The sequence below is a fragment of the Ylistrum balloti genome, unplaced genomic scaffold (assembly GCF_031769215.1).
Source record: "Ylistrum balloti isolate Yb309-2 unplaced genomic scaffold, AGI_CSIRO_Ybal_v1 Utg370392, whole genome shotgun sequence".
Taxonomy (NCBI): Eukaryota; Metazoa; Mollusca; class Bivalvia; order Pectinida; family Pectinidae; genus Ylistrum; species Ylistrum balloti.
In genome coordinates this window covers 185,650-200,321 of record NW_026782271.1, presented here as the reverse complement: position 1 = coordinate 200,321, position 14,672 = coordinate 185,650, and the positions used below count along the sequence as shown (strand labels likewise).

Here is a 14,672-nt window from a genome sequence, read left to right as displayed (position 1 = left end):
CACCAAAATAACAAAAAAAAACAAAAAAAAAACCAAAAAAAAACAAAAAAAAACAAAAACAAAAAAAAAAAAAAAAAAAAAAAAAAAAAAAAAAAAAAAAAAAAAAAAAAAAAAAAAAAAAAAAAAAAAAAAAAAAAATTTCATTGTTCAGTTTTTCCTTATTTGGCAAAGACCTGTTGCTTCTTTGAATTTCGTCAAGTTACCTTTATGAAGTTCTTCTGGTAAGAATTACTCCCATTTGACAGTCACCGAAATGTTCCCAAAACTTATTTGCTCGATTCGTAATCAAGGGACCTCAAAAGATTCCGAAATATTGTCAAAAGAGAGGTATGGTTGTACTTGTATCAACGACGCTCTGGACGACAAAAGAGACAGTTGATCACTGAAGTGTCATATGATGCGAAAACACATTACAGGGATATCGAGTTAATTAGGAATTACCAGTCGACCAGAAGTCTGGGTATTATATTCATATTATGCCCTGCTAGAACAAATTAACATTTCATAATAGAATGTTATTTTCATCTGTCTGTGTCTTTTGTGTTTGTTGATTGATTTCGGAGTTCATACTTTTTTCTGTTAGGATTTACAGCGATGATTTATCAGTTATTAACAAAGCGTGTATTGACCAATGCCACCTGAACAACATTTACTTTAAGCAATACAATTAAATAAGGACATTCAGAATCATTTGGTTATATTACAAGAACAAGAATCTTTCAATTCTACAAATACTCATATATTCTCAACTGACCTTAACATGTTAATTTCTTTACTATAGAAATTTAACAGTTACCAAATTATTGCTTAAAATTTAAAAGGTATTGCAACCAAATATATTGTTGTCCTATAAACATAACTAATATAAAATAATAGTGTAGCTCTTTACATTGTAACTCCTTACATTATAGCCCTTTCATTTGTGACGCTAAATATTGTAACTCTATACATTGATTACATAGAATATGCTATATTATACATCGTGACAATGTAAAACACAGTTTCATGTCACCTTATCAATGTCACATAAGGCAGTGTAACTTTATGTAGAATAAATATCAATGTACAATTTTACTATGAAACATAGCATAAAGTTAACTGTCAAATGTGTAAAATAACACAGTGTTACTCTATGAAGTGTAAAATAACACAGTGTAACTCTATGAATTGTAAAATAACACAGTGTAACACAATGAAGTGAAAAAATAACACTGTAACTCTATGAAGTGAAAAAATAACACAGTGTAACTCTGTGAAGTGAAAAAATAACACAGTGTAACTCTGTGAAGTGTAAAATAACACAGTGTTACTCTATGAAGTCTAAAATAACACAGTGTAACACACTGAAGTGTAAAATAACAGTGTTACTCTGTGAAGTGTAAAATAACACAGTGTAACACACTGAAGTGTAAAATAACACAGTGTAACTGTTAAGTGTAAAATCACACAGTGTAACACACTGAAGTGTAAAATCAGTGTAACACACTGAAGTGTAAAATAACACAGTGTAACTCTATGAAGTGTAAAATAACACAGTGTAACTCTGTGAAGTGTAAAATAACACAGTGTAACACACTGAAGTGTAAAAATAACACATTGTGTAACTCAAGGGAGTGCAACTTTTAGAAGTGTAACCAAACGAAAATATTACTGTACTATGTAACTATGGAATATAGCATAAACGCTGCATGTAAAGAGTAACAGAACTCTACTAAGTGAAACATAGTAAAATGTGAATCTAGGAAGTGAAAGATAATACAATGTAACTCTATGAAGTGTATTACAATACACTGCTACTATTGGAAGTGTTACAATATACAATGTATTTAACTCTATGAAGTGTATTACAATACACTGCTACTATTGGAAGTGTTACAATATACAATGTATTTAACTCTTTGAAGTGTAACAGAACACGGTGTTTCTCTATGAAGTGAAACAAAACAGTGTAATTCTATAAAGTGTAACAGAACTTAATGAAGTGTGACATAACTTGGTGTAAATATATGAAGTGAAACAGAACACGATGTAACTCTGTGAAATGTATCAGGACAGTGTAACTCTTTGAAGTGTGATATAACTTGATGTAAATATATGAAGTGAAACAGAACACGATGTAACTCTGTGAAATGTAAAAGGACAGTGTAACTATTTGAAGTGTGACATAACTTGGTGTAAATCTATGAAGTGAAACAGAACACGATGTAACTCTGTGGAATGTAACAGGTCAGTGTAACTCTTTGAAGTGTGACATAACTTGGTGTAAATCTATGAAATGAAACAGAACACGATGTAACTCTGTGAAGTGTAACAGGACAGTGTAACTCTTTGAAGTGTGACATAACATGGTGTAAATCTATGAAGTGAAACAGAACACGATGTAACTCTGTGAAATGTAACAGGTCAGTGTAACTCTCTGAAGTGTGACATAACTGGGTGTAAATCTATGAAGTGAAACAGAACACGATGTAACTCTGTGAAGTGTAACAGGTCAGTGTAACTATTTGAAGTGTGACATCACTTGGTGTAAATCTATGAAGTGAAACAGAACACGATGTAACTCTGTGGAATGTAACAGGTCAGTGTAACTCTTTGAAGTGTGACATAACTTGGTGTAAATCTATGAAGTGAAACAGAACACGATGTAACTCTGTGAAGTGTAACAGGACAGTGTAACTCTTTGAAGTGTGACATAACATGGTGTAAATCTATGAAGTGAAACAGAACACGATGTAACTCTGTGAAATGTAACAGGTCAGTGTAACTCTCTGAAGTGTGACATAACTGGGTGTAAATCTATGAAGTGAAACAGAACACGATGTAACTCTGTGAAGTGTAACAGGACAGTGTAACTCTTTGAAGTGTGACATAACATGGTGTAAATCTATGAAGTGAAACAGAACACGATGTAACTCTGTGAAATGTGACAGGACAGTGTAACTCTTTGAAGTGTGACATAACTGGGTGTAAATCTATGAAGTGAAACAGAACACGATGTAACTCTGTGAAATGTGACAGGACAGTGTAACTCTTTGAAGTGTGACATAACATGGTGTAAATCTATGAAGTGAAACAGAACACGATGTAACTCTGTGAAGTGTGATATAATAGTGCAATTGTAACACAAATATATATGGTCATGTTCAATATGTTGGCATTATTTTTAATCACTTCAAAACCAGGTACCAGATTATGACCAACTTGAACAGGTTGGAGGTTTTGTTATCTTTGTTACATAAGTACTTTGTGTTATTGACTGTTTGTTATTGATTACTTTAAAAATGGAACAATTTGCTGTTGTTTGTTGATCACATATCGAACCAACGGTGTATCTGCATGTTATATCTACTCAACAAGAATCTTATTTTTAGCGTCAATGTCGAAACTGCCACATAATACGCCCTGAATGTTAAAAATAACGTTATATAAATGCTTATTATTGAACCATATTAAAACAATGCATTATGCCAGTCTATTATGTGCAGTGACTAACTTTCAAATCAAAATTACATAATTTGCTAATGGATCGTGTAGTTTTACACATTCGTTTTTATATATTTTTGTAAAATGTTTCCTTTAAAAGATCGACCAACAGGCACAAAAAAAAGGAATGTGTGGAGGGTTGCTAGGTGAAGGCATTTAAATAGCACAATATGTTTCCTATCAAATATTAGCATTGTAGAAAAAAAAAACAAATGTAAGCCACACATACAAAGCCATTTAATTTTAAAATACTGACATCACGGATACCAGCAGAGTAAAACAATGTAAGCCATTATGAGAAATATGAGCTGGAAACTCATTTACTTTGATAAATGAAAACAACGAAAACATTAGCGACATATCAGTAGAATCTCCGTTAATCTTATATCAGCAAAAAATCGAAGTAGGTAATTACAACAAAAAATCTCCTCATAATGTTCGCCAGCCTGCATCTCCCGAAACCCTGTGCCTTGACTTTGTAAGTCAGATGTCGACATCTTTCGCGAAATTCGTGATATCGGGAACAAGTTGTTGGATATCGAATCAGCTTCGACATGTTAACACCATCAATTTGGGATGCATGGGTTGTTGCTATCCAAAAATGGAAAATTCGCAGTAGAGAATTTACAATGCTGTTCCCTCTGGTTTCGCTGAAGGAGAGATCGAGATAAGTAGCTTATGTAGAAGAGGGTCTTCCATGTCCTTGATTTCCAATTCTAATGGATATACAGTGATTTGTGACAATATAGCATTGTCAGTAAATTTTCAATGACAAAACGCCATCAATAAATCTGGAAATGAAATTGAGGGTTTTCGTGCTTTGAAAAGCTGTTATACACATGCAGCGCCATAGAAAACAAAAACAAGTCAACAAAGAGAGGGCGCAGTATAAATGAATACTCTATTGGGAAATCTTTAGAATCCAATGCATGTAAAGGCTCTGGTATTTCGCAGTCATCACATTGTAGCTAAGAGTTACTGTAATGACCGAAAATTCCGACCTTACCAAGGGAGGAAACTCGAGCCTGAATTTACATTCAAATGAGATTAATTTAACAGTTAATCTGTATTACAACGGTTGCGATACAAAGTTTAGCAACCTATATTGTAAACGTTTTACCTTACAACATCACAGAATAACAAATTGTGTCGTAGGTTATCTAACTATAACCAGATCTCTGTTTATGCTTTGTTGCCTTTAGTATGGTGTTGAGCTTTATCTGTTTAGCTGCTTTACATTCCCCTGAAATAGATATTACCAGGAAAATTGAATTCCATTTGGCTATGAATTCAAGTGATCACGTGTACTTTTTGTTACAATATTATATGTTGCGCGTAGTGACCTAAAATACTTTTTAAGGGGAATCCCTCAACAGCCACGGTGTTTTCCCATATATATATATTGACACGGCTTGAAAACGTTAGCGATAATCAAGTTGAATTGCCCAGTTCGCCTTTTATGTTTAAATATATAAACATTTTGGATGTGTACCTTATATCAATACACCCTAAATGTATTCTACAAGTGAAACCCCTTGCTGACAGCGTGTCTGTTAGTGTGTTGATTGTCTTTATCTGGAGGGGAAAAAAAAAAAAAAACATACTGATATAAAAAAATATATATATACATACTATATTTACTAAATAGAAACCAACTCTTCCAAAAGGCATCTCACATTTATTAAGAATTTCAACATACGTCTTGTACATCTTTTATTGTTTTTACATTTCAAAGTAAATTCCATCACATTGATACAAATTATCAGTACAGTTACAACAACGATATCTTCTCAATTGAATTTTTAGCATTTCATTATTTAAAACAACTCCTAAACCATGTAATGTGTGCTGAACAGCATGGTTGATTACAACGGAAAACAACGTGATTTTAAACCAAACAAGTTAAAATCCTGTCACTCTTCATTTCGTGTCATGATACGTTGTCCATTTAACGAAGTAGATTATTAGATTTAAGCCAGATGTGGTGATGCCGTTAAATTCGTGAAATATTATGACGCATTCATTAATTTAGGAAGAAGATATAACTAAATGACAATAACAAGATGGGTATTTCCAAGCTCGTAGATCTGATTAAACTCTTACATACCATGAAGACAAAAGAAACTCCAGATCATATAAATGGTTCTGGTGTCGGAAGGTATAATAGATATGGCAATCGTTTTATCCATACATTTAAACAGTTTTACATACTTCAGGGATAAAACAAACATACTTCAGATCATGTGAATGTTTCTGGGGTCGGAAAGTACGGTGTACTCGGCAATCGTGTCACCAAGAGCACTATGCTGTTTATATACACTAAGGCTTTATGTAAGTATCACAGAAAATGACAAAATGAAGCATACAGTTATTAAACGGTGTTACCGACTCTATGATCAATAAATAAACGCTTTACATAGCTATATCATCAAACAAAATGTTTTCTTCAAAATCACCAGGAAAGGGGAAAGTTAAGTGCAATAAAAAAAATGAATAAAATTTCTCATAGAAATTCAGATGTAGTTAATATTTTTGTTGATTTTGGATGTCTAATGTATACTGGCTGGGCGTTGCCACCTCCTCCTCGGTTTATGACGGCGATGATAGGCACAACCTGTTATACTGCCAGGCTCCATAGCTTAGTGCCAGACAGAGGTAAAGATAAATAAGTTAGTAATATCAAATTTACAATATTTTTTGTATCTACGGCGATAACCATTAATTCCTACATAGCATGTGCGCAAATTTTTCACCCCCATGAAGGCGATGTAAGAATCTGCAAGTATAATCTGTTATTATGTTGAACATTATGTTGATTTCTTTTTATGAAAAAAAAAATGTGTTAATGAAATATCTTTATATGTAAAACACCAGTTAAGACAAATCAAAAATGAATGTGAGAAGTAGAATGTGAAATTGTGTTCACGTATATGTAGATCATTACTTTTCTTCTAATCAAATCTGAGTATTTCTATTTCTGAGTACTAAATAATCCAATATTGAAAATATATAAGATTAACTGAAATATTAGGTGTGCCACCTCATTTACATTTCATCTATTAAAACCAATATTGACCTTTCTCGGTCACATCTTATTTCATCCTTCTGGGCTGTTTTCATTACAATGAGCCTTACAAGGATGAAACAGCTGTATGCAATTCAGTTCCTTACGAGACTCTGCCGTATGTAATTTTAAATTAGTATTGAAATGTGCTACTTGTGAGAGTTTTTAAAAAAGTCCTTCCTGAAGACAAAGATATGTATTTTAAACGTTTAAGTATTATGACGATTTGACTACCGTATGCTCATGATGGTTTCTGTAAAATAATTGTAATTACTACAATATTCTCCCATGGTTGCCATTGTATTCCGTAACCCATAGCCCCCGTTAATGTTCAGCCATGTACACGATTTAAACCACCAGCCTCCTTTACGTTGAGACGCACAATTTGATCTATCTCGATCTTTGGCATGAAACTCCATACCGTCATTGTACGTAAACGTATAGGTACACATTCCCGCGGAAGCCACGTGACCAGACACGTGCAGTTTGTAATAGGCCGCAGAATCGTCAATAGTAAAGGAGCTATATTGTAATAACAGCCATTGATTCGTATCTTTGCGTAAATCGAACTTGACTGACCGGGGTTGTCTTGTCATGATATATATATACTCAAGACCAAGCCAGAATTCTCCGTGAAGCGAGCCGAAACCGTCCACATAATCCTGGTAATTGCGACTGAAGACCTCTGTATCGTTAACACGATGTTGTAGTATTGTCCATCCTCCTCCTGTCATGTCACACATGACTTGGAACACCAAACCTGTTTCTGTTGTCATCTCATAGATGCCGTCTTTTGTGTGACCCAAATCGAGTAACTCCAAGCACGCTAAAATGCAATAACAAAGTACATCAGAATATTAACGTGAGAAACAGGTTATTGTATACTCAGTTACGCATTTCTATCATTGTACCTTCAGCGCAACTTTCCATGAAACGCTAAGACATTGCTAACTTATGAACACTGAAACCGTTACGCTCTGCCTTGCACACATTATCATAAAAGTTCGTCAACCGTGTTTTTACTGTTAAAAGCAGCTCTGTTGGTGATCTAAAAGATATATATTTTTTCCAATTTGACTGAAAGCATTGTTAGTTGGCGAGGTTTCCACGTTACACATATATAGGGATTGACATTACCAGATAAGAGAAATCTTCCTAATGTTTTTATCTTAACAATATCTTAGAAAATTTATTTTTATATACCACATTTATATGGAATCACGTCGAATCATGAAAGAGAAAAGAAGGCAATCCCTTTAAATGCTAAGATCCTCATCTTTTATCTTTGTTTTCTTTCATTTTCCCCCTGAATGATCGTACTTAAATCACAAAAAAATGTATGCAATTAACATGAAGAGGCATAGAGTTGAATAGAGAGAAACAAACTTATAAAAGCTATCAGAGTAAGCTTCATAGTACCCCGACTTTAGGTCATAACATTGTAACATTGAATATGTTCACCTTGTGACTATATATCGCTATACATGTTCTCGTGTAGACAGACGAATTTAGTATTACTAATTAATACATACAACTAAGTGTAACTAAGGTGAATGTTTTGTAGTGAAACAAATTGAAAATGTTTGGGAAAGTTTCCATCAAGTTTCTGTTTATGTACTTCAAAAATAGACAGAAAAAACCTTCACATACGGTAAAGAGACACAAGTCACAAAACAGTTACCCAGAAACACCCTCACACACGGTAACGAGACACAAGTCACAAAACAGTTACACAGAAACACCCTCACACACGGTAACGAGACACAAGTCACAAAACAGTTACACAGAAACACCCTCACACACGGTAACGAGACACAAGTCACAAAACAGTTACACAGAAACACCCTCACACACGGTAACGAGACACAAGTCACAAAACAGTTACACAGAAACACCCTCACACACGGTAACGAGACACAAGTCACAAAACAGTTACACAGAAACACCTTCACACACGATAACGAGACACAAGTCACAAAACAGTTACACAGAAACACCTTCACACACGATAACGAGACACACGACACAAGAATGCTGTTTCAGCCAAATGATAATCTGTGGAACCGTTTCGCGTCATACACAGGAACACATATATCACAACAGATACTACATTTATTATAGATATATTCCCACAATACTACACACTGCAATAAGGTTATGCGTCAGTAGGTTAAGCTCAGTGTTGTGTCGTTTTGGATAGTCCAATATTGAATACTGTATGTGTAAAACAATGTAATTCGTAAGGTCACTTAAGATGAAAATCCGATCGGACAATCACTTAAAACTGATAAGACAAGCGCCAGTTTTGAAGTTCAGTGAACATTGGAACAATATTCATTCTGCAGTTTATAAAATGACTTTCCATTCTACCAGCATCATTGTGGAACACACCCGGATTTAATGAGATATAGTTAATAGTAATAATTAATAAGAATGATTTTAAACAATAAGATGTTTCCAAGGGAATTATTTCCTAAATAAACCAAGATATTGATATACCCAAATAAAAAATATGATGACGAGTGGTACCTGTGATCTGTGTGATGTGTTTGAAAGGACCCTAGCTGTAGAGTATAATTTCATATCGGTGGGTTAGAGTTCCAAGTGATCAACTTAAATTGCATTCAGCGGGTTAATTTGTTCAGCAATGATACGGTCCTTATTTACAAAACATATCCATGTGTATCTGTCATAGATATGATCTCGGTTTTTTTCTCAGCTGCCTGTTTGACTTCAACAATTCACGCCCATAGCACTACTTACGAGTCGTTGGATGTAGTATGGAATATAGCTAATTATTTTGTTATGATATTTCTGATTTTCATGTTGTATTGAACTGTGTTATTCGCTTGTGTAACCACTGAGTGACAAAGCCTGACCCAAATAATAAAACGTTTTCGAATTTTTGCAGCAGAGACCGTTATCGCAATATAACGTCTCACTGAACACAGAATATCTTTAACAATACAACACATTTCATGTTAGTAGAGCAGCAAATTATGCTCTGGTAATGGAATTGAATATTTTCCTATAGCAAGCGGATTTTGCTCGTGCATATCGTCTCGTCAAACATACTTGGTAATATAGGGCGTTTGTGTTGGAGTATGAATACCTAATTTCATAGTCATCCAGTTATGATGAAGAGCTCACTGAATAAAACATTTAAGCGCAACAAGATGTTAATTTGATGCTAATGGTCTATTAGATTATGTAATGGTCTTTATCATATTTGTCAACATCTTACAGGACAATTATATGCATTAATCACATGGTGTGGACCACAGGACACACAGGACATTGTACTGGGTACAAGACACAGGGTACATGGTGCGAACCACATGACACACAGGACATTGTACTGGGTACAAGACACAGGGTACATAGTGCGGGGTACAGAACACACTGGTCATTGTACTGGGTCGAGACACAGGGTACATGGTGCGGGGTATAGAACACACAGGTCATTGTACTGGGTCGAGACACAGGGTACATAGTGCGGGGTACAGAACACACAGGTCATTGTACTGGGTCGAGACACAGGGTACATGGTGCGGGGCACAAGACACAGAGGGCATTGTACTGGGCACATGGTGCGGGGTACAGAACACACAGGACATTGTACTGGGCACAAGACACAGGGTACATAGTGCGGGCCACAGGACACAGGACATTGTACTGGGTACATGATGCGGGTCACAAGACACACAGGACATTGTACTGGGTACAAGAAAAAGGGCCCATGGTGCGGAATAAAGAACACATGGTACATATTATGGGTTAAGGACATTGAATACATGATATGGGGTAAAGGACACAGGCTACAACATGCTACGGGATAAAGAGCCAAGGGTATATGGTATGTGGAAAAGTACACAGGGTACATGGTATGTGGAAAAGTACACAGGGTACATGGTTCGGTGTACACGATACAGGGTACATGGTATGTGGAAAGTACACAGGGTACATGGTATGTGGAAAAGTACACAGGGTACATGGTTCGGTGTACACGATACAGGGTACATGGTATGTGGAAAAGTACACAGAGTACATGGTATGTGGAAAAGTACACAAGGTACCTGGTTCGGTGTACACGATACAGGGTACAAAGTAGGGGTAAAAGGCTCATTTGCACACAATGCAAGAAACAAATATTATTTTTAAAAAAATCCCGAATCATGAAAGAATACGTACGCGTCTTTGTAACAGAGTTGTATGTCACGGATGTCAGCGAACTTTGAGATCCTCCAGCATCGCTATTCTTACTATAGAATAAGGTTCTCTGCTGAGGTAGAAAGGTGTACAGCGTGTCGTTTGACTTATCAACATCATAACACATGCACAAGTTGGTGTCGATATGGAAAGTCAGTGATTCTGAAAACCCAGTCCTGTGGCAAGCTATCACACACTTCTGCACGTCAGAGCATGTTGTCGTAATATTTGGAGAGTCAAATGCTCTATCTGATGCTGACAAAATCCGTTTCCAAGCCGACCGCGTTGCTGATTCCGAGTCTGCAAATTTAAGATTGAAAATGTGCTGAATTCTTATCAAGAAATACTTGGCAAAACAGAAACATGCCCTGATTGAAATTGAGATGAGCATCAACCAATTAATACTAATTAAGAGAAACATGTAGGTCAATGCGACCCAGGTTTCACACAATTTCACCACTTTTAAACGTTGATGGTTCTCATACGAGATATAAGATATTTAGAAAACAGAGCTAAGCGGAAAGTTCGCCAGTTGTGAAGCGATGTGACACAAAAATGTGTAAATATGATTATCTTTCTGTGTTTTGTGTTTCTACCACATCATTTACGTTCAGATTTGAATTACAGTGGCTATGTTGATGTTTTGAGATCCAAATATTTCATGTGATTCATTTGAACTTTACTAGATAGGGTGAAGGAACGAAACACGAAATTTTCTGAAGCAAGAAAGAAATTCTAATACTGATCAGTAATTGGTAGAATATTTAGATTTTTGACCCTGTATAGCCATTTAATTATCTTTATTAAAATCAAAATATTTTAATTTCACGATGTATATTCAGTACATTAATTATGAAATTAAGAAAAAGGTTACAAGCATCATCATGAAAGTCAGAAGACGCAAAAGTGTTATTAGTCAGGATGTAATACCAGTGGTATTATAAAACCTATTCACAATCATCAGAGAAACAAATATATCTTATATTCATTGTAGTAGAAATGTTAATTTTCTCCGAAACCAAAATAATTCTGTAATATTTTTGTTACTAGATGAAAGTTCACCTCCAACTGGATCAGACTTTTCTTAACTTTCAAATGAAATCTTACCATCAACGTTTTTCTTTATCGGAACTCTTCAAAAAGAAAACAAAATACTGAATTATTGCTATGTTTTAACCTGATTAGATTCAGACTTCATAGTATACTTACACTGCCATTGAAGAAGACATATAATAATTATCCATAATCTAGACATTTTTCTTTGTTATATGTTATCTCCTCTGCGTAGATAGATGAGTGGCCAGCTAATGTTAAGCTGGCTCTGGATCGGCACCGTATCATGTAGTCTGGGGGATGATCAATACGATGGAGACTTGTGATTGGCTAAGCAGTCGTCGCTCTCTTAAATAACATGCTAGTCATGCTAATTCAAGTTTCATCGCCTGAAAGTCAGGGAGACAATGATTGGCAAAGTCGCCGGGATGGAAAACCTGTAAGCGAAAAAACCATCCAACTGCTAATTTAACAGCATCGATTTATGAGCAGTTGTTTCCAACAGAGGTGTACTTAGGCCGACCACAATATGCTCAACATATAGTTGAATTTATTTACACATTTATACAATGCCACCTGACTATAAAGGCCACGTTTTGGTTCCCAATATCATGCTATTCATTATAAGCGGACCTCCATATGAAGGCCGCTGTGTATAAGTTTGTATTAAAGACACACATGTGAATAGTACCCTTTAATATAAATTAAGAATTAGACACAATAGAGCCAAACGATGAATTAAACTTCATCATACAGCCGTTTCGTCCTTCCAGGATTTGTTAGTGATGCTAAGGGCCCTAAAGTTTGAAGCAATGGGGGCGACTACGAAAAATGTAATGTGATCAAAAAACGTCAAAATCTAGACAGGAGATGCACTATCCTCATAATACAATACATTTTGTGATATTCATAGATAAGATATCTTACAGTAGTGTCAAGTTTATAGGTATATTCTGAAGTGTGTCACTATTCAAATGAAATACAAAGTAACATACGGCAAACCTCGGGGACTTACAAGTCCACCCGCAGTGCCTACAACCTGCTATCTCAAACATTCCACAAATAAAGACCACGTTTATCAATACTATTATATCCATTACCAAAAAATCTGTTGTAAAAGTATGCTTATCAGTGAAAATTTATTTATTTATTTATTTTTGCGTAACATATACAAATAATATTCAATATGAAGATTGATATATGATAGTAACCGGTGCAGCTATATGAATTTGCTCATGACTTCTAACCACATTGGAAATATTTTGTCAGATTTTGTCTCCCTGACCTCTCGGCTAATAGTGCTCTCTGCTCTGAAGGGACGTTACTGCCTGATCTCTCAGTTGTTAGTACGACGCTTCCTCTTCTCTCTCTCGGCTGTCAGTACGACGCTTTCTGCTCTCTCTCTCTCGGCTGTCAGTACGACGCTTCCTGCTCTCTCTCTCTCTCGGCTGTCAGTACGACGCTTTCTGCTCTCTCTCTCTCGGCTGTCAGTACGACGCTTCCTGCTCTCTTGGCTGACGGAACGTTACTCCCTGATCTATCGGCTGTCAGTACGACGCTCCCTGATCTATCGGCTGACGGAACGTTACTCCCTGCTCTCTCGGCTGACGGGACGTTACTCCCTGCTCTCTCGGCTGACGGGACGTTACTCCCTGATCTATCGGCTGTCAGTACGACGCTCCCTGATCTATCGGCTGACGGAACGTTACTCCCTGCTCTCTCGGCTGACGAGACGTTTCTCCCTGCTCTCTCTCGGCTGTCAGTACGACGCTTTCTGCTCTCTCTGCTGACGGGACGTTCCGCCCTGATCTCTCGGCTGACGGGTCATTATTCCTTGCTCTATCGGCTGACGGGGCGTTATTCTGTACTCTATCGGCTGATGAGAAGACACTCCCCTCTCTCCCGAGTGATGGGGCGATGCTCCATCCTCTCTTGGTTGATGGGACATTGTTCTCGGGTCTGACGGTTAATTGATCAATGTCTCCAATATTTGCGACACATGGATCTTGTTCCTTTTCATCACAGCTGATGGGACGTTGATCTTTTTTTTTCTCCTTTTAAGGTCGGTTTGGCAGTGTTCCATATATTCTCGGCTAAATCGACATCGTTTCCTGTTTTCACAGCTAATCGATTAATTTTCCCTAATTTTATTGCTGTCTGATGATACTATGTTCTCTATGATTCGTTTAAGGATTGAATCTTGCTTATGTCGATTTCATGGGATGATGAATTGAGTTGGTCTTGAGACAAATTTCATGAACTGTGGAGTGTAAAGTTACAGTTATCAAATGTTGAATTGGACAAGAAACCAGCAGTTGCTTGAAACGATGAGACGATTTGTTGAGATAGCTGGCTGTTATTGTTTTCTCCCCTTACCTAATATTTGTACGTTTTTTCTCCCTATGTGTCCTTATCCTGTCTGATTTTGTTTTGTTTTTACCATTCTTGACTGATGTAGCAATATTCCGTATTTTCTGGGTTGAATGGGCGTGTTGTCAAAATTGCACTACTGAAAGAACGTTATTACAAATGTTAGATATAGAATGGGTTATTCTCATTTTCTTGGCTGATGGAGTAACATTCGGAATGCTCCCGGGTTATAGACTAATTTTGTACATTCTCGGGTGATGAACCTTATTTCTATTCTTCAAAATTGGAGATGGTAGACACTGTCTATGTACGTTAGGTCCCCGATGTTTGGTTCCCGCCTCTTAGATATCAAAATATTTCGCTAGCATCAGTAGGAAATAGTTTTAGTATTTTAGTATGTATCTTAATTGTTCATTATTCTCTTCTCTATATTATATCTCATCCTATATGTGTGTCTTCTGTAAGATGTTTGGTTTTCCTAAGTTGCCTCACA

At 36.2% G+C, this 14,672-nt stretch overlaps 1 protein-coding gene across 1 annotated transcript; it reads right to left on the bottom strand.

Annotated features, from left to right (window-relative positions):
* Positions 1-6,777: 6,777 nt before the first annotated feature.
* On the bottom strand, positions 6,778-10,883 carry LOC132554349 (angiopoietin-related protein 2-like). Its single transcript, XM_060218656.1, has 2 exons — positions 10,739-10,883; positions 6,778-7,373 (listed from the first exon to the last, which is right to left on the bottom strand). The coding sequence occupies exons 1-2, from the start codon at positions 10,881-10,883 to the stop codon at positions 6,778-6,780; spliced, it is 741 nt and encodes a 246-aa protein (XP_060074639.1).
* Between the last annotated feature and the right edge of the window lie 3,789 nt (positions 10,884-14,672).

What these genes read in the sequence shown, in the direction of transcription:
- LOC132554349 (XM_060218656.1), bottom strand. Translation starts at nt 10,883, where the DNA reads ATGTGTTATGATGTTGATAAGTCAAACGACACGCTGTACACCTTTCTA. An exon ending in CAACTCTGTTACAAAGACGC is followed by an intron (nt 7,374 to 10,738) that starts GTACGTATTCTT and finishes ATTGCATTTTAG; the next exon opens with CGTGCTTGGAGTTACTCGAT.